The sequence below is a fragment of the Pongo pygmaeus genome, chromosome 1 (assembly GCF_028885625.2).
Source record: "Pongo pygmaeus isolate AG05252 chromosome 1, NHGRI_mPonPyg2-v2.0_pri, whole genome shotgun sequence".
Taxonomy (NCBI): Eukaryota; Metazoa; Chordata; class Mammalia; order Primates; family Hominidae; genus Pongo; species Pongo pygmaeus.
The window spans coordinates 895205-921732 of record NC_072373.2 but is presented as its reverse complement, the minus strand read 5'-3'; the positions used below and the strand labels follow the sequence as shown (position 1 = coordinate 921732).

General features: G+C 37.4%; 2 protein-coding genes across 5 annotated transcripts in view; both read left to right on the top strand.

Moving 5' to 3' along the window:
- Window positions 1-26528, top strand: part of LOC129033190 (olfactory receptor 2L13) — a 161339-nt gene that overhangs the window by 82791 nt on the left and 52020 nt on the right. For all 4 annotated transcript variants that reach the window (XM_054481319.2, XM_063670596.1, XM_063670594.1 and 1 more), the window contains one exon: window positions 25848-25951. The gene's annotated coding sequence lies outside the window, so the exon portion shown is untranslated. The remainder of the gene's footprint in view (window positions 1-25847; window positions 25952-26528) is intronic.
- On the top strand, window positions 12469-23151 carry LOC129033223 (olfactory receptor 2L5). The gene is made up of 2 exons (XM_054481413.1): window positions 12469-12547; window positions 20800-23151. The coding sequence occupies exon 2, from the start codon at window positions 20821-20823 to the stop codon at window positions 21757-21759; it is 939 nt and encodes a 312-aa protein (XP_054337388.1). The 5' UTR covers window positions 12469-12547; window positions 20800-20820; the 3' UTR covers window positions 21760-23151.

Genomic DNA, 26528 nt, shown 5'->3' with positions numbered 1-26528 from the left:
GCTCCATCAGCTCCTTTAAGCACTTCTCTGTATTGGTTATTCTAGTTATACATTCTTCTAAATTTTTTTCAAAGTTTTCAACTTCTTTGCCTTTGGTTTGAATATCCTCCCATAGCTCGGAGTAATTTGATCGTCTGAAGCCTTCTTCTCTCAGCTCGTCAAAGTCATTCTCCGTCCAGCTTTGTTCCGTTGCTGGTGAGGAACTGCGTTCCTTTGGAGGAGGAGAGGTACTCTGGTTTTTAGAGTTTCCAGTTTTTCTGCTCTGTTTTTTCCCCATCTTTGTGGTTTTATCTACTTTTGGTCTTTGATGATGGTGATGTACAGATGGGTTTTTGGTGTGGATGTCCTTTCTGTTAGTTTTCCTTCTAACAGACAGAACCCTCAGCTGCAGGTCTGTTGGAGTAGCTGGCTGGCTGTGTGAGGTGTCAGTCTGCCCCTGCTGGGGGGCACCTCCCAGTTAGGCTGCTCGGGGGTCAGGGGTCAGGGACCCACTTGAGGAGGCAGTCTGCCCGTTCTCAGATCTCCAGCTGTGTGCTGGGAGAACCACTGCTCTCCTCACAGCTGTCAGACAGGGACATTTAAGTCTGCAGAGGTTACTGCTGTCTTTTTGTTTGTCTGTGTCCTGCCCCCAGAGGTGGAGCCTACAGAGGCAGGCAGGCCTCCTTGAGCTGTGGTGGGCTCCTCCCAGTTCAAGCTTCCAGGCTGCTTTGTTTACCTAAGCTAGCCTGGGCAATGGCGGGCGCCCCTCCCCCAGCCTGGCTGCCGACTTGCTGTTTGATCTCAGACTGCTGTGCTAGCAATCAGCGAGACTCCGTGGGCGTAGGACCCTCTGAGCCAGGTGCGGGCTATACTCTCCTGGGGCACCGTTTCCTAAGCCCGTCGGAAAAGCACAGTATTCGGGTGGGAGTGGCCCGATTTTCCAGGTGCCGTCTGTCACCCCTAGAAGGGGAACTCCCTGACCCCTTGCGCTTCCCGAGTGAGGCAATGCCTCGCCCCTGCTTCGGCTGGCGCACGGTGCGCTCACCCACTGACCTGCGCCCACTGTCTGGCACTCCCTAGTGAGATGAACACGGTACCTCAGATGGAAATGCAGAAATCACCCGTCTTCTGCGTCGCTCGCGCTGGGAGCTGTAGACCGGAGCTGTTCCTATTCGGCCATCTTACTCGCTACATTGTTTATGAGAGTATATACCAGATAATTTTGAAAGTTGGACAATAATTCCCCTTGGTGGGGAAGTTAATGAATTCATTACCTTACAGAGTTCTTGGCTCATTTTTAAATTATGCATCTGCCTCGTTTTAGTCATTTTTCCTTCCATCCAAATGTTATGCTGTAGTTATTATTTTGCACTTTCCAGTCGTTCTTTAATTATTTCCTGTCTTTGGAATAGAAGATGCAAATTTTATAGCACATGGTATCTATCTGGATTTCATAACATACACTGTGTGCATTTAGAAATTTCTTATGTATTCCATTAGCAAAGTTTGATTTATGGAAACGGACATGAGTACTCTATTTTGAAGGATGAGTATGTTTCTTATTAGAACAAGTTGTGGTTCAGTGGTGAAATAATTAAAGTAAAGTAAAGGAATGCGTGGCGTACCATCCACAAATATGCTGACTTGGCATATTTATTAGTTTGAGCTGAAAACATTGGAGATATTTTGGTTAACATTAGAAGAAAAGGTTATCTGAGCTATCTTTTTCTGCATGCAGCAAGCTATAAAGATTCCTCCAGGAATCTTTGGTACGTTCTTATACTTTTCTGATACCCTCCCTGTATCACAATAGAAAATAGCACTTACAACCAGAGCCTGGGAATTGGAGGAATGCAGTTGACCTGAATAAATAAACTTTAAGAATTAACCCTTATTTTCCACTAGATTTACACCCCCATATACCTCCTAGTGACACCCCTAGAATTTATGGCTTCAAGCCAGTTTCTCTATTATTTGTATTTTTCTATAATTTATCATTCTTTGTCTAAAAGTATAAAAATATCTTGCATTGACCATTTATTTGGACTTCACACTCTTGTGAAGATTCACATGTACATGTAATATTAATAAAACTTATGTGCTTTTTCCTCATTAATTTCTATTGTATCAATTTGTTTCCTAGACCCGGGCAAAAAGCTCACATAGGAGATAAACTAGGTGATCTCTCATGTTTCTACAGAAGTAACGATTAACTTCCTTTTGTACTTACAAAGAGGCTTAGACTCCCACACAATAATAGTGGGAGACTTTAACAGCCCACTGTCAATATTACAGAGATCATTGAGACAGAAAATTAACAAGAATATTCAGGACTTTAACTCAGCTCTGGACCAAGCATACCTAATAGGCATTTACAGAACTATCCACCCCAAATCAATAGAATATACATTCTTCTTAGCAATACATCGCGCTTATTCTAAAATTGACCACATAATTGGAATTCAAACACTCCTCAGCAAATGCAAAAGATTGGAAATCATAACAAACAGTCCCTCAGACCACAGTGCAATCAAATTAGAACTCGGGATTAAGAAACTCACTGAAAACCACACAACTACATGGAAACTGAACAACCTGCTCCTGAGTGACTGTTGGGTAAAAAATGAAACTAAGGCAGAAATAAATAAGTTGTTTGAAGCCAATGAGAACAAAGACAAAATGTGTCAGAATCTCTGGGACACAGCTAAAGCAGTGTTCAGAGGAAAATTTATAGCATGAAATGCCCACATCAGAAAGCGGGAAAAGTCTAAAACAGACACACTAACATCACAATTAAAACAAATAGAGAAGCAAATGCAAACAAATTCAAATGCTAGTAGAAGACAAGAAATAACTAAGATAAGAGGAGATAGAGACTCAAAAAGCCCTTCAAAAAATCAATGAATCCAGGAGCTGGTTTTTTGAAAATATTAACAAAATAGACCACTAGTCAGATTAATAAAGAAGAAAAGAGAGAAGAATAAAATAGACACAATAAAAAATGATAAAGGGGATATTACCGCTGATCCCACAGAAATACCCACTATCATCAGAGAATACTATAAAGATGTCCACATAAATAAACTAGAAAATCTAGAAGAAATGGGCAAATTCCTGGACACATACACCCTCTGAAGTCTAAACCAGGAAGAAGTCAAATCCCTGAACAAAACAATAACAAGTTCTGAAATTGAGGCAGTAATTAATAGCCTAAATAACCAAAAAAAGCCCAGGACCAGATGGATTCACAGCCAAATTCTACCAGAGGTACAAAGCAGAGCTGGAATAATTCCTTCTGAAACAGTTTCAAACAGTAGAAAAAGAGGACCTACTCCCCATTATGAGGACAGCATCACCCTGACACCAAAACCTGTCAGAGACAAAACAGAAAAAGAAAATTTCAGGCCAATATTCTTGATGAATATCGATGCAAAAATTCTCAATAAAATACTGGCAAACCAAATCCAACAGCATATCACAAAACTTATCCACCATGATCAAGTCAGCTTCACCCCTGGAATGCAAGGATGGTTCTACATAAGCAAATCCATAAATGTAATGCATCACATAAAGATAACTAATGACAAAACCATATGATTATCTCAATAGATGCAGAAAAGACCTTCTATAAAATTCAACATTCCTGCATGCTAAAAACTCTCAATCAACTAGGTATTCATTGAAAGTATCTCAAAATAATAAGAGCTATTGATGACAAACCCACAACCAATACGATACTGAATGGGCAAAAGCTGGAAGCATTCCCTGTGAAAACTGGCACAAGACAAGGATGCCCTCTCTCACCACTCCTATTCAACATAGTATTGGAAGTACTGGCCAAGGCAATCAGGCAAGGGAAAGAAATAAAGGGTATTCAAATAGGAAGAGAGGAAGTCAAATTGTCTTTGTTTTCAGATGACATGATTGTATATTTAGGGAACCACATAGTCTCAGCCCAAAATCTTCTGTTTGTTATGATTTCCGTTTTTTGCATTTGCTGAGGAGTGTTTTACTTCCAATTATGTTGGGTCAGTTTAAGAATAAGTGCAAAGCAATGTTAAGAAGAATGTGTATTCTGTTGATTTGGGGTGGAGAATTCTGAAGATGTCTATTAGGTCTAGTTGGTCCAGAGCTGAGCTCTAATCCTAAATATCCTTGTGAATTTTCTATCTCATTGCTCTCTCTAATATTGACAGTGGGGTATAAAGTCTCCCATTATTACATTATTATTGTGTGGGAGTCTAAGTCTCTTTGTAGGTCTCTAAGAACTTGCTTTACGAATCTGGGTGCTCCTGTATTGGGTGCATATGTGTTTAGAATAGTTAGCTCTTCTTCTTGTATTGATCCCTTTACCACAATGTAATGCCCTTCTTTGTCTCTTTGGATCTTTGTTTTAAAGTGTTTTATCAGAGACTAGGATTGAAACTCCTGCTTTTTTTTTGCTTTCCATTTGCTTAGTAAATCTTCCTCCATCCCTGTATTTTGAGTCTATGTGAGATGAGTCTCCTGAATACAGCACACCGATAGGTCTTGACACTTTATCCAATTTGCCAGCCTGTCTTTGAATTGAGGGAATTTAGCCCATTTACATTTAAGGTTAATATTGTTATGTGTGTATTTGATCCTGTCATTATGATGCTATTTGGTTACTTTGTCCATTAGTTGATGCAGTTTCTTCATAGTGTCGATGGTCTTTACAATTTGATATGTTTTTGCAGTGGCTGGTACCCTTTGTTTCATTCCATGTTTAATGCTTCCTTCAGGAGCTCTTGTAAGGTAGGCCTGGTGGTGACAAAATCTCTCAGCATTTGCTTCTCTGTAAAGGATTTTATTTCTCCTTAACGTATGAAGCTTAGTTTGGCTGGATATGAAATTATGTATTGAAAATTCTTTTCTTTAAGGTTGAATATTCACCCCCATTCTCTTCTGGCTTGTAGGGTTTCTGTAGAGAGATCCATTGTTAATTTTGATGGGCTTCCCTTTGTGGGTAACCCAACCTTTCTCTCTGGCTGCTAACATTTTTCCTTCAGTTTAACCTTGGTGAATCTGACAATTATATGTTGTGGAGTTGCTCTTCTCAAGGAGGATCTTTGTGGTGTTCTCTGTATTTCCTGAATTTGAATGTCGGCCTGTCTCGATTGGTTGGGGAAGTTCTCCTGGATAATATCCTGAAGTGTGTTTTCCAACTTGGTTCCATTCTCCCCATCACTTTCAGGTATACCAATCAAATGTAGGTTTGGTCTTTTCTCATAGTCCCATATTTCTTGGAGGCTTTGTTTTTTCCTTTTCATTGTTTTTTCTCTAATCTTGTCTTCATGCTTTATTTCATTAAGTTAATTCTCAATCTGTGATATCATTTCTTCCACCTGAATAGTTAGCAATTCCTCTAACCTTTTTTCAAGGTTTTTAGCTGTTGCAGGAAGTCAGGGACCCCAAACGGAGGGAATGGCTGGAACTGCAGCACAGAAACATAAATTGTGAAGATTTCATGGACATTTGCCCGTTCCCAAATAATACTTTCATAATTTATTATGCCTGTCTTACTTTAATCTCTTAATCCTGTTATCTTTGTAAGCTGAGGATTTATGTCACCTCAGGGCCACTATGATAATTGTGTTAACTGTACAAATTGATTGTAAAACATGTGTGTTTGAACAATATGAAATCAGTGCACCTTAGAAAAGAACAGAATAACAGCAATTTTCAGGGAACAAGGGAAGACTACCATAAGGTCTGACTGCCTGCAGGGTCGGGCAAAATAGAGCCATATTTTTCTTCTTGCAGAGAGCCTATAAATGGATGTACAAGTAGGAAAGATATAACTAAATTCTTTTCCTAGCAAGAAATATTAATAATTAATTCCCTGGGGAAGGAATGCATTCCTAGGGGGAGGTCTATAAATGGCCGCTCTGGGAGTGTCTGTCTTATGTGGTTGAGATAAGGACTGAAATACGTCCTGGTCTCCTGCAGTACCCTCAGGCTTACTAGGGTGGCGAAAAACCCTGCACTGGTAAATTTGAGGTCAGACCAGTTCTCTGCTCTCAAACCCTGTTTTCTGTTGTTTAAGATGTTTATCAAGACAATATGTGCACCACTGAACATAGACCCTTATCAGGAATTCTGCTTTTGCCCTTTGCCTTGTGATCTTTGTTTTTGCCCTTTGCCTTGTGATCTTTGTTCTCCTTTGTGCCCTTTGGAGCATGTGATCTTGTGACCTACTCCCTGTTCTTGCACCTCCTCCCCTTTTGAAATCCTTAATAAAACTTGCAGGTTTTGTGGCTCAGGTGGGCATCATGGTCCTACCGATATGTGATGTCACCCCTGGCGGCCCAGCTGTGAAATTCCTCTCTTTGTGCTTTTTCTCTTTGTTTCTCAGACTGGCTGACACTTATGGAAAACAGAAAGAACCTACGTTGAAATATTGGGGGTGGGTTTCCCTGATACTTAGCTTCCTTGCATTGGGTTAGAACATTTTCCTTTAGCTTGGAGGCGTTTGTTATTACCCACCTTCTGAAACCTACTTTTGTCAATTTGTCAAACTCATTATCTGTCCAGTTTTGTTCCCTTGCTGGCAACGAGTTGTGATCCTTTGGAGGAGAAGAGGCATTCTAGTTTTTAGAGTTTTCAGCCTTTTTGTGCTGGTTTCTCCCAGTCTATGTGGATTTATCTATCTTTGGTCTTTGATGTTGGTGACTTTCAGTTGGGGATTCTGAGTGTACATCCTTCTTGTGGATGTTGATGTTGATGTTGATTCTATTCCTTTCTGTTTGTTAGTTTTCCTTTTAACAGTCAGGACCCTCTGCTGCAGGTCTGCTGGAGTTTGCTGGAGGTCCACTCCAGACACTGTTTGCCTGAGTATCACCCATGGAGGCTGCAGAACAGCAAAGATTGCTGCCTGTTCCTTCCTCTGGAAGCTTCGTCCCAGAGGGGCACCCACCAGATGCCAGCCAGAGCTCTCCTGTATGAGGTGTCTGTCAGCCCCTGCTGGGACGTGTCTCTCAGTCTGGAGACACAGGAGTCAGGGACCCACTTGAGGAGGCAGTCTGAACCTTAGCAGGGGTCAAACGCTGTGCTGGGAGATCCACTGCACAGAGCCAGCAGGCAGGGATGTTTAAGTTTACTAAAGCTGCACCCACAGCCGCCTTTTTCCCCAGGTGCTCTGTATCAACTTCTCTTTTAGATATGTGCATACATGTGCAGATTTGTTAAATGGGAATATTGCTTGTTGCTTAGATTTAGAAACTGTCACCCTGGTAATGAATGTGGTACCCAATCAGTAGTTTTTAATCCCACCCCCCACCCTCTAGAAGTGCATAATGTCTACTGTTACCATATTTATATACATGTGTGGTCATATGCTTAGTTCCCACTTACAAGTGAGAACATTCAGTACTTGGTTCGGTATTGCTGAGTCAATTTGCTTAGAATTATGGCCTCCAACTCCATCTATTTCACTGGCACAGACCATGTTCTTATACTTTTTTTTATAGCTGTGTGGTATTTCATGTTGTATATGTACCATATTTTCTTTAAATAAGTCACTGTTGATGGGCACATAGGTTGGCAGTAGGTCTTTGCTATTATGAATAGTGCAGCAATGAGCATATAAATGAATGTGTCTTTTTGGTAGAATGATTGTGTGTGTGTGTGAGTGTGTGTGTATGTGTGTGTGTGCATGTGCGTGTGTATACTGAGCACTGGAATTTCCTGGTCAAAAGGTATCTCTGTTTAAATTTTTTGAGAAATCTGCAGACTGCTTTCCATACTGGCTGGACTAATTTACATTCCTACCAATAGCGTATAAGAATTCCCTTTGCTCTGCAGCTTCATCAGCATCTGCTCTTTTTGACTTTTTAGTAATAGCCATTCTGACTGGTATAAAATGGTATCTTATTGTGGTTCTGATTTGCATTTCTCTGATGATCGGTTATGCTGAATACTTTTTCCTATGTTTGTTGACAACTTGTATGTCTTCTTCAGAGATGTGTCTGTTCATGTACTTTGTGCATTTTTCAATAGGGTCATTTGTTTTTTGCTTGTAGGTTTATTTAACTTCTGTATAGATTCTGGGCATTACATCTTTGTCATATGCATAGTTTGCAAATATTACTTCCTATTCTATAGGTTGGCTGTTTCCTCTCTTGACAGTTTCTTTTGCTATTCAGAAGCACTTTCATTTCATTAGGTCCCACTTGTCAATTTTGTTCTGTTGCTATTGCTTTTGGAGACTTGTAAGTCAGGTAGAGGAGTATTTGGGTTCTGTCATAGATGCTGAAATGTTTGCTCTCTGAGGCATGTCATAAGAGAATTCAGATCTATAATGAATGGTAAATTGATTCTAGACTTTCTGCTGAACCAGGAGTACCATTCCTCTCATAAATTTATTTACATGGTCATTATAACGAAGATATGGAATATGTATGAAGTTTGTTATATGCATGCTACTTGGTGAAACAGACATGGGAGATGAAAAAAGTAGATATGATTTAGTCTTGATTCCTCAATTAAGCCAACAAATTCCTGCGGTGCTATTTGGACAGACTGAATGGAAAGAGACAGAGAGAGAAGGTTGTGGGGGGGGAGCAGAGAGAGAGAGAGAGAGAAAGAGAAACCTTCTCAGGAAAGTGTTTGTGAAACTAATGGACAAGCATTGGTACGTATAGGACCTAGTGATGGAACGTGACTCAGAGCTGTGTAGAAAGGTCATCTGTTCATTTTATTAATGAAAACAATGTGTGCCAGGGATGCAGGAATGTGTCTTATTCTCTTTGGCATCTTAAAGGTCCCGTATGTTTCAGATTTTGTGGCATGGAGTTTTCCCAGGGAGAATCCCAACCATGATTGATTCCCATTTGGTCTCACAGGCTGGGAAATACTGGGAATGATTATGTTACTATGACTGTAGCCTCCCAGTACAAGTGTTAGTTTCTCTGCTTTCTGTCCTTCAGTCCAGACTGGCTTTCAGACACAAAAAGAAAAATACTGCACGATCTCACTGATATATTGGGCCTAAAAATAAGTGGAATACATAGAAAAAGAAAGTAAAATGGTGGTTACAGGAGCGGGGAGGGAGAGAAAATAAAAGTGCAGGTCAAATGGTACAAACGTGCAGTTATGTAGGATGAATAAGTCTTGATAGCTAATGGTTAATAATATTGCATTATATATTGAAAATTTGCTAAGAAAATGGGTTGTACGTGCTCTATTTACTATAAAGATCATAGCTATGGAAAGTGCTGTATAATTTGTTTGAGTGTAGTAATCATTTCAATATGTAGATGGATGTCAAACACCATGTTGTAAATTTTTAATAAAAAATATTATGTGGTACATCTTTAATGAAATCAATAATCAATCAATCCATACTTGCTTGAATTGTTCCTGGAGTTATCTAATTAAAATATATTTTGATTATGTCACTTTCCTTAGTATGTCATGTGATTCTCTCAATTGGCTAATTCACTCCTACATCTGCAGGATCACGCTCTACATGGAAATTTATGTTCTCTTCATGCTACATTGAATGCAGTTCTCTGAAGAAGTTCTGAAAAGTTAGTCCTTCATGACATTAGATACAATTGCTTGTACCTTTAATACATTGTTCTCTATCCTCATAAAGTTATTTAACTGCATGAATCCCCATTTCTCCCTTTTCTGAATGTAAACATCAGGTATCATCTACATGAGGAAGCATGTTGAATGTGCTTGTTCAACTTTATCTTTCTATTCTACTCTCATAGATCCCACTCTTCCGAGTGATAACATGTGTCATTACCATGTATTGCAATAATCGCTTTTCTCTATAGCTCCACAGACTATTATCTGTTACCATCAGTGGCTTGCTCTTTTCCTCTTCACATGCCCAGTTCTTGCTCTCGAGTACCCGTTCTACATTCAAACTATTCATACCTCAAAGCATGTTTAGCTATTCTTAGCCCATTGCATTTTCATATAATAATTAGAGTCAGCCTGCAAAGTGTTTACAGAAGAAATTTTGTGTTTCAATGTGATTTCATACAGTTTAGAGCATAATTTGTGGAATAGCAAAATGTTTTCTATATCAAATCTCTTGCTTCATTAATGAAACATATTTTATGACATATATGTCTATTTATGTAGAGCAGAAGCCCATCCATATCTCAGTCACTATTCATGGGAATGATTTAGTTATGATTCCTCTAGACTTTTTTTTTTTGAGATGCTTTGTTATTGTGTTTCCCAGGTTGTTGTGAAACACATGGGTGTAAGTCATCCTGAAACCATCCTCATAAAATGAATAAAACTAATTTCTGGGTTTTTAACCAAAAGCATAAACTTTTAATTAAAGCATAAACTAACCACGAACCAGCTTGCCCGATAGCCCACTTCTGTATGGCTGTTTACGGCTTAAAAGTCATGTGGCCCCTGTCACCAGGTCCTAACTACCCTAAATTTCTTCTTTAGATATAATCTTTAATTTTAGGAAACCTCAAGTTTTCTATTTAAAATGTTTTCCAGATCCTGAATTCCAGTGGGTCCACTAACCCAGGGTGTCTGCAGAACTTGTCTGATAAACTGAGCTGACCTATGATTATTAAACTCTTTCTCTGCTGCAATTCCTGCTGTTTTGGCATTTTGGTCTGTTACCACTCCATGGGCAATTGAACCCTGTGGGCCTGTATCAATCCTCCTGCCTCAGTCTCTCTGTAGGTGGAATGACATGCCTGTACTACTGTGTCCTGCTCTTTTACAAAAGATTTGACATAAATGGTTATCACCTGAATCTTGTATCTTTGGGACATAGAATGGGCTTTTTAAGTAAATATTTTTAGGCATTTAAGATCTATGTGATTTAATGGATAATTCAAATGGACTGAACACAGACATTTAAAAATGTAAACCAAACAGATCAGCTTTATTTATGTTCCTTATTCTAATTACTTGTTCCAGAATAAATCAAGTTGTGAACTACTCTATGCTTGGTTTTGTGGTTTCTGCTGAGGAAGTGTGAAATACTCCATTTCTACTTCCAGACCATTCTCAGGGAGAACAGGGGTATTTCAGGGTCCCCTCCTTCTCTGGACTTGTTGGGTAGGAACTGTAAGGGACCCCCACAGTGCTTCTCTGACACAGGCCACCCTGCCACAGTCCTGGTTGTCCCCTGAAGATGATTCTGTGTTGAGATCCAGACTGCAGACTTCCTTTGTTTCATATGCCCAAGTCCATGTTAGTTTCTGTCTCATATCCCCCACACGTGTTTACAGGATCCCAGTGGACAGTCTTGAGTCATGACCCATAAAGTCTTTCTTTCATACAGAAATCCTCTCAAAGCACCTCTTTCCACATCAAATAAGGATTCTTTCCTCCTCATTCAGCACAAATGTGTTTTGTCTTCTAAAGAAGACATAAAAACAGTGCCTAGTGTGCACTAGATGTGGCATCTACTTTTATGTTCAAAAGCAGGGTTTTAAAGGTAAAGAAATTCTTTAGATTTTCAAATGCAAGAATGTAAAAACATCTGTATTTGACTTTCAGGAAATTATTTTTGCTAGTAATATACACTACCTACCCTGATTAGATCATTCTGTAACATATACTTTAATAAAAATATGAAATTGAAACCCATAAATACATACAATAACAATGTATCAATTAAATAAATAATTATTAAAAACATTTAAACATGCATAAAATTCCAAATATTTTAAATGGACTAATGCTACTTTTTCAAGATAGAAGGCATATTTAATTTACTGTAAACCATGAAAATGTTGAGTACCTTTAAGGTACTCTTTTGCATAAAAATTTAATTACTAAATATATTCTAGATAGTATTATACCACAGTGAGTAGTAAGATCATTTTTATTATCTATTTTCATAAGAGAAAATTGTTTTAAAATTTGATGGGTATTTCTAGAAGAAAGGAAATAATATAAACATATACTTAAAATATGTTAAAGATAACTCCAATGTGTGATATTTTAATAACTTCTACTGACATATTTTAATTAAATTAACCTAGTTCCATTTTCATGTTCTAGAATTTATTGCTAAAATAAGCTAAATTGGGAAAGAAATTAATATATACAGACACATCTTTGCTATAAATGCAGTCAATAACAACATAAAAAGTGTAGGATTTCATAAAGTATTAGAGACACAATTGCATTACCATAATCTGAATAAATATACTTGTTTCTTTCGCCACTGAGTTTCACCTTGACATGCCTTGAAACATCTGATTACATGATGAGAACTCATTTCTGAACTTTGGACTAAGGCCATCCTCTGTTATTAGTGACTCAGCCTAGAATGTCCAAAGTCTCAGTGGACAATCCCCAGTGAATACCAGCAAAACAACTGTTAATCTCATTCTCCAGGTAAAGAAGGAGTGGATCATGGTTTCTACGGAATCCCCATAAAGGTCTCTGAAATCTCATGTGTAGGGATGATCAATGAATGTATACATTTCTTAAAAAACCATTCAGAAATCTTGCTTAGAAAAAGGACTTTGTTCATATGATGACTATACAATTGCTGGCAGCCAACAAAGGCAGTGTGTGTTTGAAATTGAGGAGATAATAAAAGGTACTGATTATATTTGTATTTTAAAATTTTTATTGATCATAGGGAAGAAGGGACTCTGGCAAGTGCTTAAGAGGACTTTATTTCAGAAATCGAACTGAAGTTTGAGCACTAGTAATTGTACTTTCTTTTAAGAAAATTCAGCAGAAATTTTGGAGTATAGAATACAGACAACCAAAAGTATTTTTGCCACTAATTCATAAATGTGTTTCCCGGATTGGAAGGGAAATGATGATCAATGGAAGAGATAGGGCTAAATTATATTAAACTATGCTTTTTTGGGCTCAAGTGAAATTTAAAAACCCATATTCACAATAATTATCATAGAGGGCAGCATTTCCTCATTCGTACTTGGTTGGTGATTTTTTGGTTTTGGTTTGATTTCGTTTGCCACAAGTGATGAGTAATTATATGATGCTTATAATAATCTTATTGCTGTTTCTTACTTGCTATTTCACCTCATATGAATCCAGTATTTCCAAGGAAATATGTAGAAACAACTAGTGTTGTTTAAAAGTATTAGGAGGCCATTAAAGTAAGACGAAATGAGAGTGGTTAAAATTACCAGTCTGTAGAGCAATGATATAGTTTTAAAATAAAGGACCCTCTTCTGGCAATAAATAATTAAGGAAACCATATGATTAGTAGCTGTGCTATGGGTATCCAAATTTTGTTTTTACACCCAATTTGTGACAAATTGTAGTGCTTTGTGCTTTTAAATTTTGCAATATATTTATTTTTTCTTTTGGTACACAAGGTAAACTTCTAGTGAAATAATAGAAATATTATTTCTGCTTTAAGAACCATGCAGTGGTTTTGTAAGAAGGAAATGAGCATAGTATGTGGAAACAATGTGAAGGCTATATTACTGTATAGTCATAGCGGATAACAAGTGTGTGAATGTAAGTGATAGTGATTATGTTGATGATGCCAGCAATGATAATGATGAAGATGCTGAAACTTGTAGATTCTCTTCAATGATACACCCAGTCAAGTAATACATGGTCACTATGTCACAGACAGCTCCTAATAACCCATGGATTATTCCCCCTGTTGTAATTATAAAATACAGGGTCAGACATTCATCAACAAAGCTTACCCTTCTAGTAATTGTAAGAGCTAGGATTCCATTTAGTATTAAACCGAGTCTCTCTCCCATGAACTTACACAGTGAAGCAGAGTAAGCACATCCTCATCCCAAAATAACAGTCAAAGAATACTTAATACTCACTTTCATAATCACTTTCTGTCTATCCATGAAAATGTCTGTCTGCCCACTTACCTATGTATCTATCTGTGAGAGCTGATGCACTATCGTGGACCTCAATGGTAGGTTATGACTTGCAAGCACACATACACACAAGCAAATATTCACTTTATATTCTTCACTCCTTTACACCTTGAAGAGTTATGGTTCTCCAAATTCATACCCTTCTCAACAATTAAAAAGACATATTGTGTAAATATTAAATAAGATCAGTTATTCCCACGTCAGTTAAATACAACATTATGTACTGTGTCTCTTCTTAGGAGAATCTATTGTGGAGGAACTTGAAGGAAGGAGGAATCTCCTATAGGATTCCATGCCAGGATGCTGTGGAGAGCCGTCCTTGCCTATACTCCAGAGGACACTCTTCTGTGTCATCTGATTGACATTCTAGACAAGTGTTGTCAATGTGAAATAATTCTTACTATAGACATGCAGATTCAGGTACAGACAGCTTGTTTTAAGGAATTCAGGCTGACTTACTAAGTCAATGACTTCACAGCCATTCCAGTGAAACTGACCCTGTCACCTGTTTTACCATTTCCTAGCCTTATCTGTTAGTAAGAAAGATCACTTTCTGGAAGTTTCAGAGTTTCAGAACTTTAGGATATTTCAGTTATCGCTTCAGAAGAGAGAAAGCAACTAGGTTTTTGCAAAATCTGGTAAAGTGTGGCTTGGATTTTGGAGGCTTTTAAAAGTTCAATCTGATTTCTTATAAAACTTCCAGCAAAGCCAACTTGTACCCTTATTTCCCTTGCTATTTTTTTTGGTAAATTCACACATTTTCTGCACCTATGCAAATGATCAGACCAACTTTAAGAGGAGCAGCCATATTTTGTAATGAATAATGATTTCTCTTTGAGAATACTTTTCATCAAAACTGAGGAAAATATAGGGAAAATAAATCAGTGCCCCAAGGGAAAACTGCAGTATCTAGACTCAAGAGAACCATCCTCCTTGGTTCCCAACTCTATCACTAGGTCTCTGTACTGTCTTGAATAACTCTCTTTGAATCCTGTGATTCAGCTGTTCTTCCTTGTGATAATGAGACTATCATTGAAAAATCTTTGTCTTCTATGAATATGTGAATTACTTAAATTAGGCTATTTTAATGAGCTCATATTCAACTCCAAATTGAAGGATAGGAAAAAAATCTATGCAACTTAATGATGCATTCTGACTTCAAAAGATAGTAATATGTTATTCATTTGCAACTTGAACACCATTTATAGAATTGTAATTATTATGCTGAATATGTACATCCTCAACTTGATTTACACAGGAGATTACATGGGTATTTTTTTTGCAAGTGAATTATTCTAACAGGTAAACTTTTACATTGGGAACATTGTGGAAATTGTATTTCTTTTAGATTTTCTGAGAAATCTTCTTTCTGTGAAAATATGTATGATTGTTGCCCGGTCAAGGAAAGTACAATAAAACCAGATAACATGAGGAAACATAAGAAGTTTAAATGATTGAATTTTAGCCATTAAAATAATCTTATTCGTGATATAAAAATCTTATTATTTCTCATTTATTTAGCATCTATAATGATTATGTATTTCAGTAAATTTAACCTCTGTCTTTTATTTTTGTTTTGGGTAATTAAAAAGTGAGTCAGCCTTATTTCAGATGTACTGCCTAAAAATATTTGGATAAACTAGACCATACTTTTTTTAAACGTGTATATAAATGTATATTTATATATGTAACATATATATTTATATGTTTGCATAGATATGTATGTGTGTATATAAACTTATGTATGCATGTGTGTGTTTGTGTATATATAGGCATATGTGTGTGTGTGTGTGATCTAGAGAAGTTCACTTACAACCTCTGAATCTCAATTTTGTCATCTATAAAATGTTGGTGGTGATGTCAATGTGCAGAGCTTGTTATTAGGATTAAATCTAATGGAATCACGGAACAAATCCTGACATGTTGCAAGTGCCAGTGTGTGGAGATAGTCAATAAAAGTTCATACTGTTATCATTCCTTTCATGTATGATGCCTCCCGGGTTGAAGTTTTGGTTTTCCTAATCGCTGTGAAACTATCATCGGAATTTTTTCCCCTTGCTTTTTCATCTTTCGTATGACATCATTAATGCTGATGCCCAGGTATATACATTTTAGGAGAGTTATAAAAATAAGAGCAAGTGGAAATGTTTTTAAATGGGCTTAAAATATTTACAACTAATTCTGTGGATAAACAATTAAGGGACACAAGTAACCTGTTTGGATTTATTTTTACGTAAGAAAAAAATGTCCTCTTCACATTACTGAGACAGATGTATAATGGCTGAGACTGCTTCCTCATTAAAGACAGGGATCTAATTTTATTTAAATAATGTTATATGGTAGAATTAGAACCCTGAAACATGAATAATCAAAGAGATGCTACATTGGTGTTCGAGAGATATTGCAACGTCACAAAATATATCTCCTGCCACTCACCACTTGCAAAGTCATGTTAACAAGAGCAAGGTCTGGTAGAAAGAGACTTTTTCTTCCAAGCTTAGCTGAGGGGAAGCAGGACAGGCTTCTGCCTTAATGGGCAGTGCTTCCCCTTTCGGGGCAGTAGGCAGGGTCTTTTAAGGGGGTCTTGGCATGAATGACATGCAGGAGGTGAGGAGAAGGGGGTCCAGTGATTTTCTTCTGATGTCTTTTCTATCCGGCGGTCTGGCTGGCACCATCACAGGCAGAGCTGGGTTGTAAATTGAGACAATCTCCTAGTGGGAGGGAGTTCTGGGGTTGCCTGATTTGCTTCAAGGTTCCGTGTCTAGAACTTCTAGGTAAACACAAAGTCATATAAACCTGCCTTGTAGAATGTGTCTGGTGGAGACAGTAAAGGATATATTTGCATTCCTAATCAGCTAAGAAGGAGGTGAGGGAGAAGGAAAAAATAAATTCGTATCAAGACCATCCTGGCTAACACGGTGAAACCCTGTCTCTACTAAAAGTATATGTATATATAAAAAAAAAAATTAGCCGGGTGTGGTGGCGGGCGCCTGTAATCCCAGCTACTTGGGAGGCTGAGGCAGGAGAATGGCGTGAACCCGGGAGGCGGAGCTTGCAGTGAGCCGAGATCGCGCAACTGCACTCCAGCCTTGGCGACGGGGTGACTCCATCTCAAAAAAAAAAAAAAAAATTCGTTATTTTTCTCTTTTAAAAATGAGGTACTCAGTTACAACATGACATTAAATATGAGATCTGATGTGCCATCTATTATTCTGTCCTATGTTACTTTTCCTTTTTTAAAAATTAGGATAATAAGTCTCATGGAAAGTTTATAATAGATTGCCCTATATAAAATACAAATGATAGAAATGTTTGGAATGTTGTGTTAGTAATTACAAATAGTACCTATTATACTGACAATAATTAAATTACTAATACAAATTACATACTATTGCATCAGTTTTAATGCTGATCTCATACTGTTTCCAAATGACATATATGAAAATAATTTGTTCTTCTATACTGGCCTTCACAAATTACCAGAGGTCATAAAATAATTGCTCTGTAGAGGCTCAGAAACTTGCAGGAATTTTCTGAAAATGTATTTGGAATTCCAAATATGGAATAATTTCAGTACATTTAAATGTTTTTAATTAGGGTAAATATACTTAAACTGCACCATTTTAACTCTTTTAAGTGTACTGTTCTGTGGCATTAAGGACATTTATATTGTTGTGCAACCGTCACCACCATGCATCTCCAGAACAGTTTCATTTTCTCCAACTAAAATTGTGTTCTCCACACAATTATTCTCCTTGTCTCCCTTCCCCGGTCCCCTGGGGTCCAGCATTCCACTTTCTGTCTCTATGAATTTGACTACTCTGGGTACTTCATGTAGGAGAATTCATACAATATTTGCCTCTTTGTGGCTTATTTCACTTTGCATAATGTAATCAAAGTTCATCTATGTTGTAGCATGTGTCACAATTTATTTCATGATTAAAATGAATAATAGTCCATGTATGTACTCACTACATTTTTTTATTGATTTCTCTGTGGACGGACACTTAAATTGTTTCTGCCTTTGGGGTGTTGTGATAATATGACTGTGAATGTGGCCATATGAGTATCTTTCTGAGGGTCTTATTTCTTTGAATCCACATTCAGAAGTTAAATAGCTGGAGCATATAATAATTCTGTTTAATTTTTAAGAAATTACTATACAGATGATCCAGAAATACAATATTTTGATGATTTTTTGACTTTAATATGCATTTATAGGGACATATAATCCTATTGTAAGTCAAGGAGCATCTGGAATTACAATGGTTTGACTTACAATATTTTAACATTGAGATGACTTTTTCACGATAGTAAATGTGTATTTTACTTACAATATTTTCAACTCATAATGGGTTTATCAGGATGAAACCCATCATAAATCAAGAAGCCTCTCCATCATTTTCCACTGAGACTATACAACTTCATTTTGGCACTGACTATACTTTTATGATTTTAGCTCTTACACTTAGGTCTTTGATTTATTTTGAATTAATTTTTCTATGTGGTATAAAGTAAGCATCCAATTTCAATATTTTGAATGTAGTTATCCAGTTTTTCAAACACTGTTTATTGAAAACACTGTCCCTTCCCAACTGAGTAAACCCAGTTCTGTTTCCAAAAAATATATTGCTGTTTATAGGAGAGTCTATTTCCTGACTCTATTTTCCTCCTCACCGTCCTCCCCCTCCTCCTCCACTCCTTCTCCTTCACCTTCTCCTCCTCCTCCTCCTCCTCCTCCTCCTTCTTCTTCTTCTTCTCTTCTTTCTTCTTCTTCTTCTTCTTCCTCTTCTTCTTCTTCTTCTTCTTCCTCTTCTTCTTCTTCTTCCTCTTCTTCTTCTTCTTCTTCTTCTTCTTCTTCTTCTTCTTCTTCCTCTTCCTCTTCCTCTTGGTTCACTGCAACCTCAGCCTCCTGGGCTCAAGCAATCCTTCCACCTCAGCCTCCCTAAGTAGCTGGGACTACTAGTGTGAGCCACCACCCCTGGCTAATTTTTGTATTTTTTGTAGAAACAGGATTTTTCCATTTGGGTTGGTCTCAATGTTCTGAGCTCAAGCAGTCTGCCTGCCTCGGGCTCCCAGCGTGCTGGGATTACAGGTGTGAACAAACACACCTGACCTCTCCTTTCTTCTATTGGTATACATGTCTGGCTTTATACCAATGCCATACTGTTTTGATTACCATAGCTTTTGGAACTGGAACAAGACAAGGATGCCCACTCTCACCACTCCTCTTCCATATAGTACTGGAAGTCCTAGCCAGAGCAATCAGACAAGAGAAAGAAATAAAGGACATCCAAATTGGTAATGAGGAAGTAAAACTGTCGCTGTTTGCTGATGATATGATTGTTTACCTAGAAAACCCTAAAGACTCCTCTAGAAAGCTCCTAGAACTAATAAAGGAATTCAGCCAAGTTTCATGATACAAAGTTAATTTACATAAATCAGTAGTTCTATTCACCAACAGCAGCCAAGCAGAGATTCTAAGCCTTAGGGAAGCAAACACAGAATACACATACTACTGGCGAGAGCTTGAGCAGAGACATGGAAGCTAAAATGAAACTGGCATATAGATATTCAGATATGTATATCTGGGGTCCACAGTAACTTGAGAATTGTGAAACTGAATGAGGAGGCAAAAGAGAATGAACATTTAATGGTAGAAGACATTAAAAACCAAGACTGTGAGTTACATTTCTTGAAAAGGGTACTTAAAATAATAATTCATTCTACATTTTTAAATAGAAGAACCAAATAATGATGTCTGACTTAGAGAAAGTTTGACTTGGAATTATTATTATTTTTTTTATATAACTTTCATTTATTTTATTTTATTTTATTATTATTATTATTATTTTTTATTATACTTTAAGTTTTAGGGTACATGTGCACAACGTGCTTTGCATAATAATTCCAAGTCACATATGTATACATTGGACCAACATGGCACATATATACATATGTGACTTGGAATTATTATGCAAAGACAATTCAAGAAGGAAATATAAGTTCCTCCAAATGAGTCATAGGCTGCTGCAGCTTTAGAAGTAAGTCTTACACAATAAATGTAGAAAAAAATCATCCAGAAAACATAATGCTAATTTATTCATAATAAGATCCATAATATAAGCATTTAACTTACCTTTCCATGCATTTCTTTTAAGCATAACATATGATCTTGATTACATCTGAGTTTGTGTTGGACATCAAACATTCCTATCCTTTTGAAGTTGTAAGACAAATGATTTTTCCTATAAATGTATATATTTCTTAGAAAAAATTTTGGTTATAAATATTTGTCTCATCAAATATTAATCTCTGGATAGAGAATATGATTTTTTTCTAAATAGGAAAGATTAGTCATTTAAGAGTTATAAAGTTGTATAAATAATTCACAGTCTAACTAAACTAAGGATTTTTAAAAACAATTGGCTTACTGTTCTATACATAGTCCCCACTTATCCACTGTTTTGCTTTCCATAGTTTCTCCTGTGATCAACTGCAGTCTGAAAATATTGGGTGGAAAATACCACAAATGAACACTTCATAAATTATAAATTGGTTTTCAGTCATAGCCCAGTGTTGCATCATAGTGCCTACATTGTTCCCTTCACTTTATTTTATCATGTAGACATTTTGTCTTCCCATGAAGCATTTTGTTATCACAAGAAAAATGAGCACAGTACAACGAGGTATTTTGAGAAAAAGAAAAAGATAGAAACTGCATTCGCATAACTTTTATTACAGTATATAGTTGTTCTATTTTATTTGTGGCTATTTTTGTTAATCTCTTCCTTGTCTAATTTATAAATTAAAACTTATAATACATATTGATGGATATAAAAAATAGTGTATTTAGGGTTCAGTGTCAACCGCAATTTCAGGCATTCACTGGGGGACTTGGAATGCAACCCCTGCAGATAATGGGGAATTACTGTACTTGACTTACCCTTGTGTCTCCCTTCAGGAAGGATCGTACAAATGCCCCATGGAAAATTACAATCAAACGTCAACTGATTTCATCTTATTGGGGCTATTCCCACCATCAAAAATTGGCCTTTTCCTCTTCATTCTCATTGTTCTCATTTTCCTAATGGCTCTAATTGGAAACCTATCCATGATTCTTCTCATCTTCTTGGACACCCATCTCCACACACCCATGTATTTCCTACTTAGTCAGCTCTCCCTCATTGACCTAAATTACATCTCCACCATTGTTCCTAAGATGGCTTCTGATTTTCTGTATGGAAACAAGTCTATCTCCTTCATTGGATGTGGGATTCAGAGTTTCTTCTTCATGACTTTTGCAGGTGCAGAAGCGCTGCTCCTGACATCAATGGCCTATGATCGTTATGTGGCTATTTGCTTTCCTCTCCACTATCCCATCTGTATGAGCAAAAGAATGTGTGTGCTGATGATAACAGGATCTTGGATGATAGGCTCCATCAACTCTTGTGCTCACACGGTATATGCATTCCGTATCCCATATTGCAAGTCCAGAGCCATCAATCATTTTTTCTGTGATGTTCCAACTATGTTGACATTAGCCTGTACAGACACCTGGGTCTATGAGTACACTGTGTTTTTGAGCAGCACCATATTTCTTGTGTTTCCCTTCACTGGCATTGCATGTTCCTATGGCCGGGTTCTCCTTGCTGTCTACCGCATGCGCTCTGCAGAAGGGAGGAAAAAGGCCTATTCAACCTGCAGCACCCACCTCACTGTAGTAACTTTCTACTATGCACCCTTTGCTTATACCTATCTATGTCCAAGATCCCTGCGATCTCTGACAGAGGACAAGGTTCTGGCTGTTTTCTATACCATTCTCACCCCAATGCTCAACCCCATCATCTACAGCCTGAGAAACAAGGAGGTGATGGGGGCCCTGACACGAGTGATTCAGAATATCTTCTCGGTGAAAATGTAGACATACGTTCTGTCTTAGAGTCAAAGCACTAGGTTCATATCAACTTAGCAGTGTACAGCAGTGAAGAAAAACATTATTACATGCCCAGTATGTCAAACAGAGATTAATTCAGAACATTTGTCTTTTAATTTAGTCTTGACATTATAGTTGCATATTCTAAGACATCTATTTTGTTTTTGTTTGTGTTTCTTTTTATCAAAAGACAGATCATATATTTTACACTAAATTGTAAGGCCATAGAATTTCATTATCATGTATAAATCAAAACAATAAATGTCCAAAGGAATCATATCATTCAGCATAATAGTTATATGTTGATTGTTTCCCATTATTATTAAAATAAGACAAAAACAATAAATTAAGATTACTGAATCTAATTGAATATTAAATAATATTTTATTTACTCTCAACTGGTGTGTATGTGTTCCTCTTTTTGCTAAAGTAATGATTTATTAATAAATTTACCTCAGGATAAATAATTATGTCTGGGGTGAAGCCAATTTGGCTTTAGTAAAACAACAATTTCTTTATAAGAGATTCTACGGAAGTTACCTTCTATAGAACCTCTCAGCCTACAGTTGACTTAGACTTAGTTGAGCATGGAGTAGGTTATTTGAACCATTCCCCAGTCACATCACAACACATACAATGTTTGTCTCCTGAGTAGCCACGAGTATTCTCATGCAAGACATTCTCTTCCGAACAATTTTTTTTCTACTTACTCTTCTAAATCAACAAGTGTATAGATCTTGAATTGGGATCAGCTCCTCTGCTCCACTATTTTTATACCTGCTTAGGTCTGTGTCTAAAAGGATCAACATTATTTTCATAAAAGTTATCTGCTTAGGTCCATTCTCTGAGTGAAAGGCCATGGCTCTCCATAAGAGCCCATTCCTGAGAAACGCTTTAATCTCTGAGGAGAGGAGGCAAGAAGGAAGGTAGAATGAACAAGTAAGAGAAAAGCCCTGCATTATACAACTTTCCATAATGTAACATTTTTCTATAACTATTTTTCTAAAGTTCTTTCTGTTGCTCTCAAATAGAATAATCTTCACTCTGGAAATATAATTAAAGTGCATAAAAACTATTTATTTGAAGAATAACATCATGTGATCAGAAAATATATTTTTATTTTTATTTATTATTAATTTTATTTATTTATTTTGTTTGTTTATTTTTTATGGGGGTTCTGGCATATGTGAGCAGAACCTGCAGGTTTGTTACATAGGTATACATGTGCCATTGTGGTTTGCTGCACCGATAAACCTGTCATCTAAGTTTTAAGCCCCGTATGCTTTAGGTATTTGTCCTAATGCTCTCCCTCCCCTTGCCCAAGAATTTGTAATGATAGCCATTAAAATCCCAATGTAGAAAATTTTATATCTGATTTGAAAAAGAATACTGTAGGTTTTAATATTATGTGTTTAAAATGCTATTATAGCAATGTAAAATAAAATAGATGATAGAGTAAAATGACTGTCAAATTCAAGGAAATATGTATTCAATATTTATAACATTGAACTTATCTTTTCATTGTAAATAATATAAAACTACATTTTGTCTTTACTTGTATAAAATGCATTTTTATTAAAATACACTGTGTATCCATTAAAAATCATTTGACAAATATAAGCGTGTCTATGTAAAAAGTAGACTATAAATATGTTTACCTCCACAAATCTAGCATTGTTTTAAAAAGAAAAGCCCTAGATTATCCAAACCACAACAGTGATAAATGCCTGATCTGCAGTTGACCCTTGAACAACGCAGACTTGAACTGTGCAGTCCACTTATGTGTGGATTTCCTTCTGCCTCCGCCACTCCCAAGACAGCATGACCAACCTTTCCTCCTCTTCGAAGGTCATTCAGAGATCCTGCATGTTTCAGACGTTTTCACACGGAACTTTCCTGGAGAGAATCCCAAGCATGGTTCATGCTGGTTCTCTCAAGCTGGGAAAAACTGGAAATGATTATGTTACTATGATTGTAGCCTTCCAGTGAAAGTCCCATTTCTTTCTGTCCTTCAATCCAGACTGGCTTTCATACACAAGAAGAAAAATACTGCATGATCTCACTTATATATTGGTGTTGTGGGAAGTCAGGGACCCCGAACGGAGGGACTGGCTGAAGCCATGGCAGAAGAACATGGATTGTGAAGATTTCATGGACATTTATTAGTTCCCCAAATTAATACTTTTATAATTTCTTACCCCTGTCTTTACTGTAATCTCTGAACATAAATTGTGAAGATTTCATGGACACTTATCACTTCCCCAATCAATACCCTTGTGATTTCGTATGCCTGTTTTTACTTTAATCTCTTAATCCCGTCATTTGCGTAAGCTGAGGAAGATGTATGTCACCTCAGGACCCTGTGACGATTGCATTAACTGCACAAATTGTTTGTAGAGCATGTGTGTTTGAACAATATGAAATCTGGGCACCTTGAAAAAAGAACAGGATAACAGCAATATTCAGGGAACAAGGGAGATAACCTTAAACTCTGGCTGCCTGTGAGCCAGGCGGAACAGAGCCATATTTCTCTTCTTTCAAAAGCAAATAGGAGAAATATCGCTGAATTCTTTTTCTCAGCAAGGAACAGCCCTGAGAAAGAGAATGAGTTCCTAGGGGGAGGCCTCTGAAATGGCCGCTTTGGGGACGGCTGTCTTTTACAGTCGTATATAAGGGATGAAATAAGCCCCAGTCTCCCGTAGTGCTCCCAGGATTATTAGGACAAAGAAATTCCCGCCTAATAAATTTTGTTCAGACCAGTTGTCTACTCTCAAACTCTGTCTCCTGAGAAGATGTTAACAATGACAATGCGTGCCCGAAACTTCATTAGCAATTTTAATTTCGCCCCAGTCCTGTGATCTCGCCCTGCCTCCATTTGCATTGTGATATTTTATTACCTTGTGAAGCATGTGATCTCTGCGACCCACACCCTATTCATACACTCCCTCCCCTTTTGAAAGTCGCTAATAAAAACTTGCTGGTTTTACGGTTCAGGGGGCACCACGGAACCTGCCGACATGTGATGTCTCCCCCAGACACCCAGCTTTAAAATTTCTCTCTTTGTACTCTGTCCCTTTATTTCCCAGACCAGTGGACACTTAGGGAAAATAGAAAAGGACCCACATGAAATATCGGGGGCTGAATTTCCCCTGATATATTGGGCCTAAAAATAAACAGAATACAAAGAAACAGAGAGTAGAATGGTGATTACTCAAAGTTAGCTTGTTTGAGAAACTGACTCAGTGCAGGATGCAGCATCTTCATCTCCCTGTCTCATGACTCCACCACTCACGCCTCGACCAATCAGCAATCCCCACACTTTAGCCCATCACCCATCCAGACTCCCTAAAAATGTCATGTCCACGCCTATAATCCCAGCACTTTGGGAGGCCGAGGCAGGTGGATCACGAGGTCAGGAGATTGAGACCATCCTAGCTAACACAGTGAAACCCCGTCTCTACTAAAAATACAAAAAATTAGCTGGGCGTGGTGGCAGGTGCCTTTAGTCCCAGCTACTCAGGAGGCTGAGGCAGGAGAATGGCATGAACCCAGGAGGCGGAGCTTGCAGTGAGCCAAGATTGTGCCACTGCACTCCAGCCTGAGTGACAGAGCAAGATTCCTTCTCAAAAAAAAAAAAAAAAAATCACGTCCAAGTCTCTCCAGAAGGCTGATTTGAGGCTTCCTGTCTCTTCCTCCTTCAGCTGACCTATGATTAATAAACCCTTTCTCTGCTGCAACTCCTGCTGTTTTGGTGTTTTGGTCTGCTACCACTCCATGGGCAATTGAACCCTGTGGCCCCATAACAATCCATCTGCCTCAGTCTCCCTGTAGGTGGAATTACAGGCCTGTGCCAATGTCCCTTGCTCTTTAACAAAAGATTTGACGTAAATGGTTATCACCTGAATTTTGTCTCTTTGGGAAATAGAATGGGGCTTCTTTATAAGTAAATATGATTATGCATTTAAAAATCTGTTTGACTTAATGAATAATTCAAATGGACTAAATACAGACATGGAAAAATGTAATATTAGCAGCTCAGTTTTATTTATATTTCTTATTCTAATCTCTTCTTTCAGAATAAAACAAGTTGTGGCCCACGATCTGCTTAGTTTCATCGTTTCTACTGCAGAAGTGTGAAATAGTCAATTTCTACGTCCAGGAAACTCTCAGGAGTTCTGGGGTATGTATTTCAGGAATAAGTTGTTGACTCATATCCCCCATATTTGCATATGTGATGTGACCCTAGTGGGTAGTTTTGAGGTATACCTACAAATCTTCCTTTTTTTACAAAAATTCCCTTGAAATCTATCTTCCCACATCAAATAAGGAGTGTTACCTCCTCTTTCAGCACATATAGGTTTTGTGTTTTAACAATGTGAAAACAGTTACCTGGTTGCAGTAGACATGGCACCTACTATTATGTTAACAGTCAAGGTTTTAAACTTGCAAAAAAATTCTTCAACTTTTCAAATGCAGGAGTATTGAAACATCTGTACACTTGGACTTTCAGGAAATTGTCCTCACCAGGAATGTACACTAACTACCCTGACTGGATCATTATACAACATATATATGCATCAGTACATCAAATTGGCTGGTCCAAGTACAGTAGTGTTTACAACTAATTGATCACAACCAGTTACAGGTTTCTTGGTTCCTTCTCGACTCCCACTGCTTCATCTGACTAGCCTATACATATCAAAATATATATCACAATAAATATAAATAAAAATACATATCATAATGTGTCAAATAAT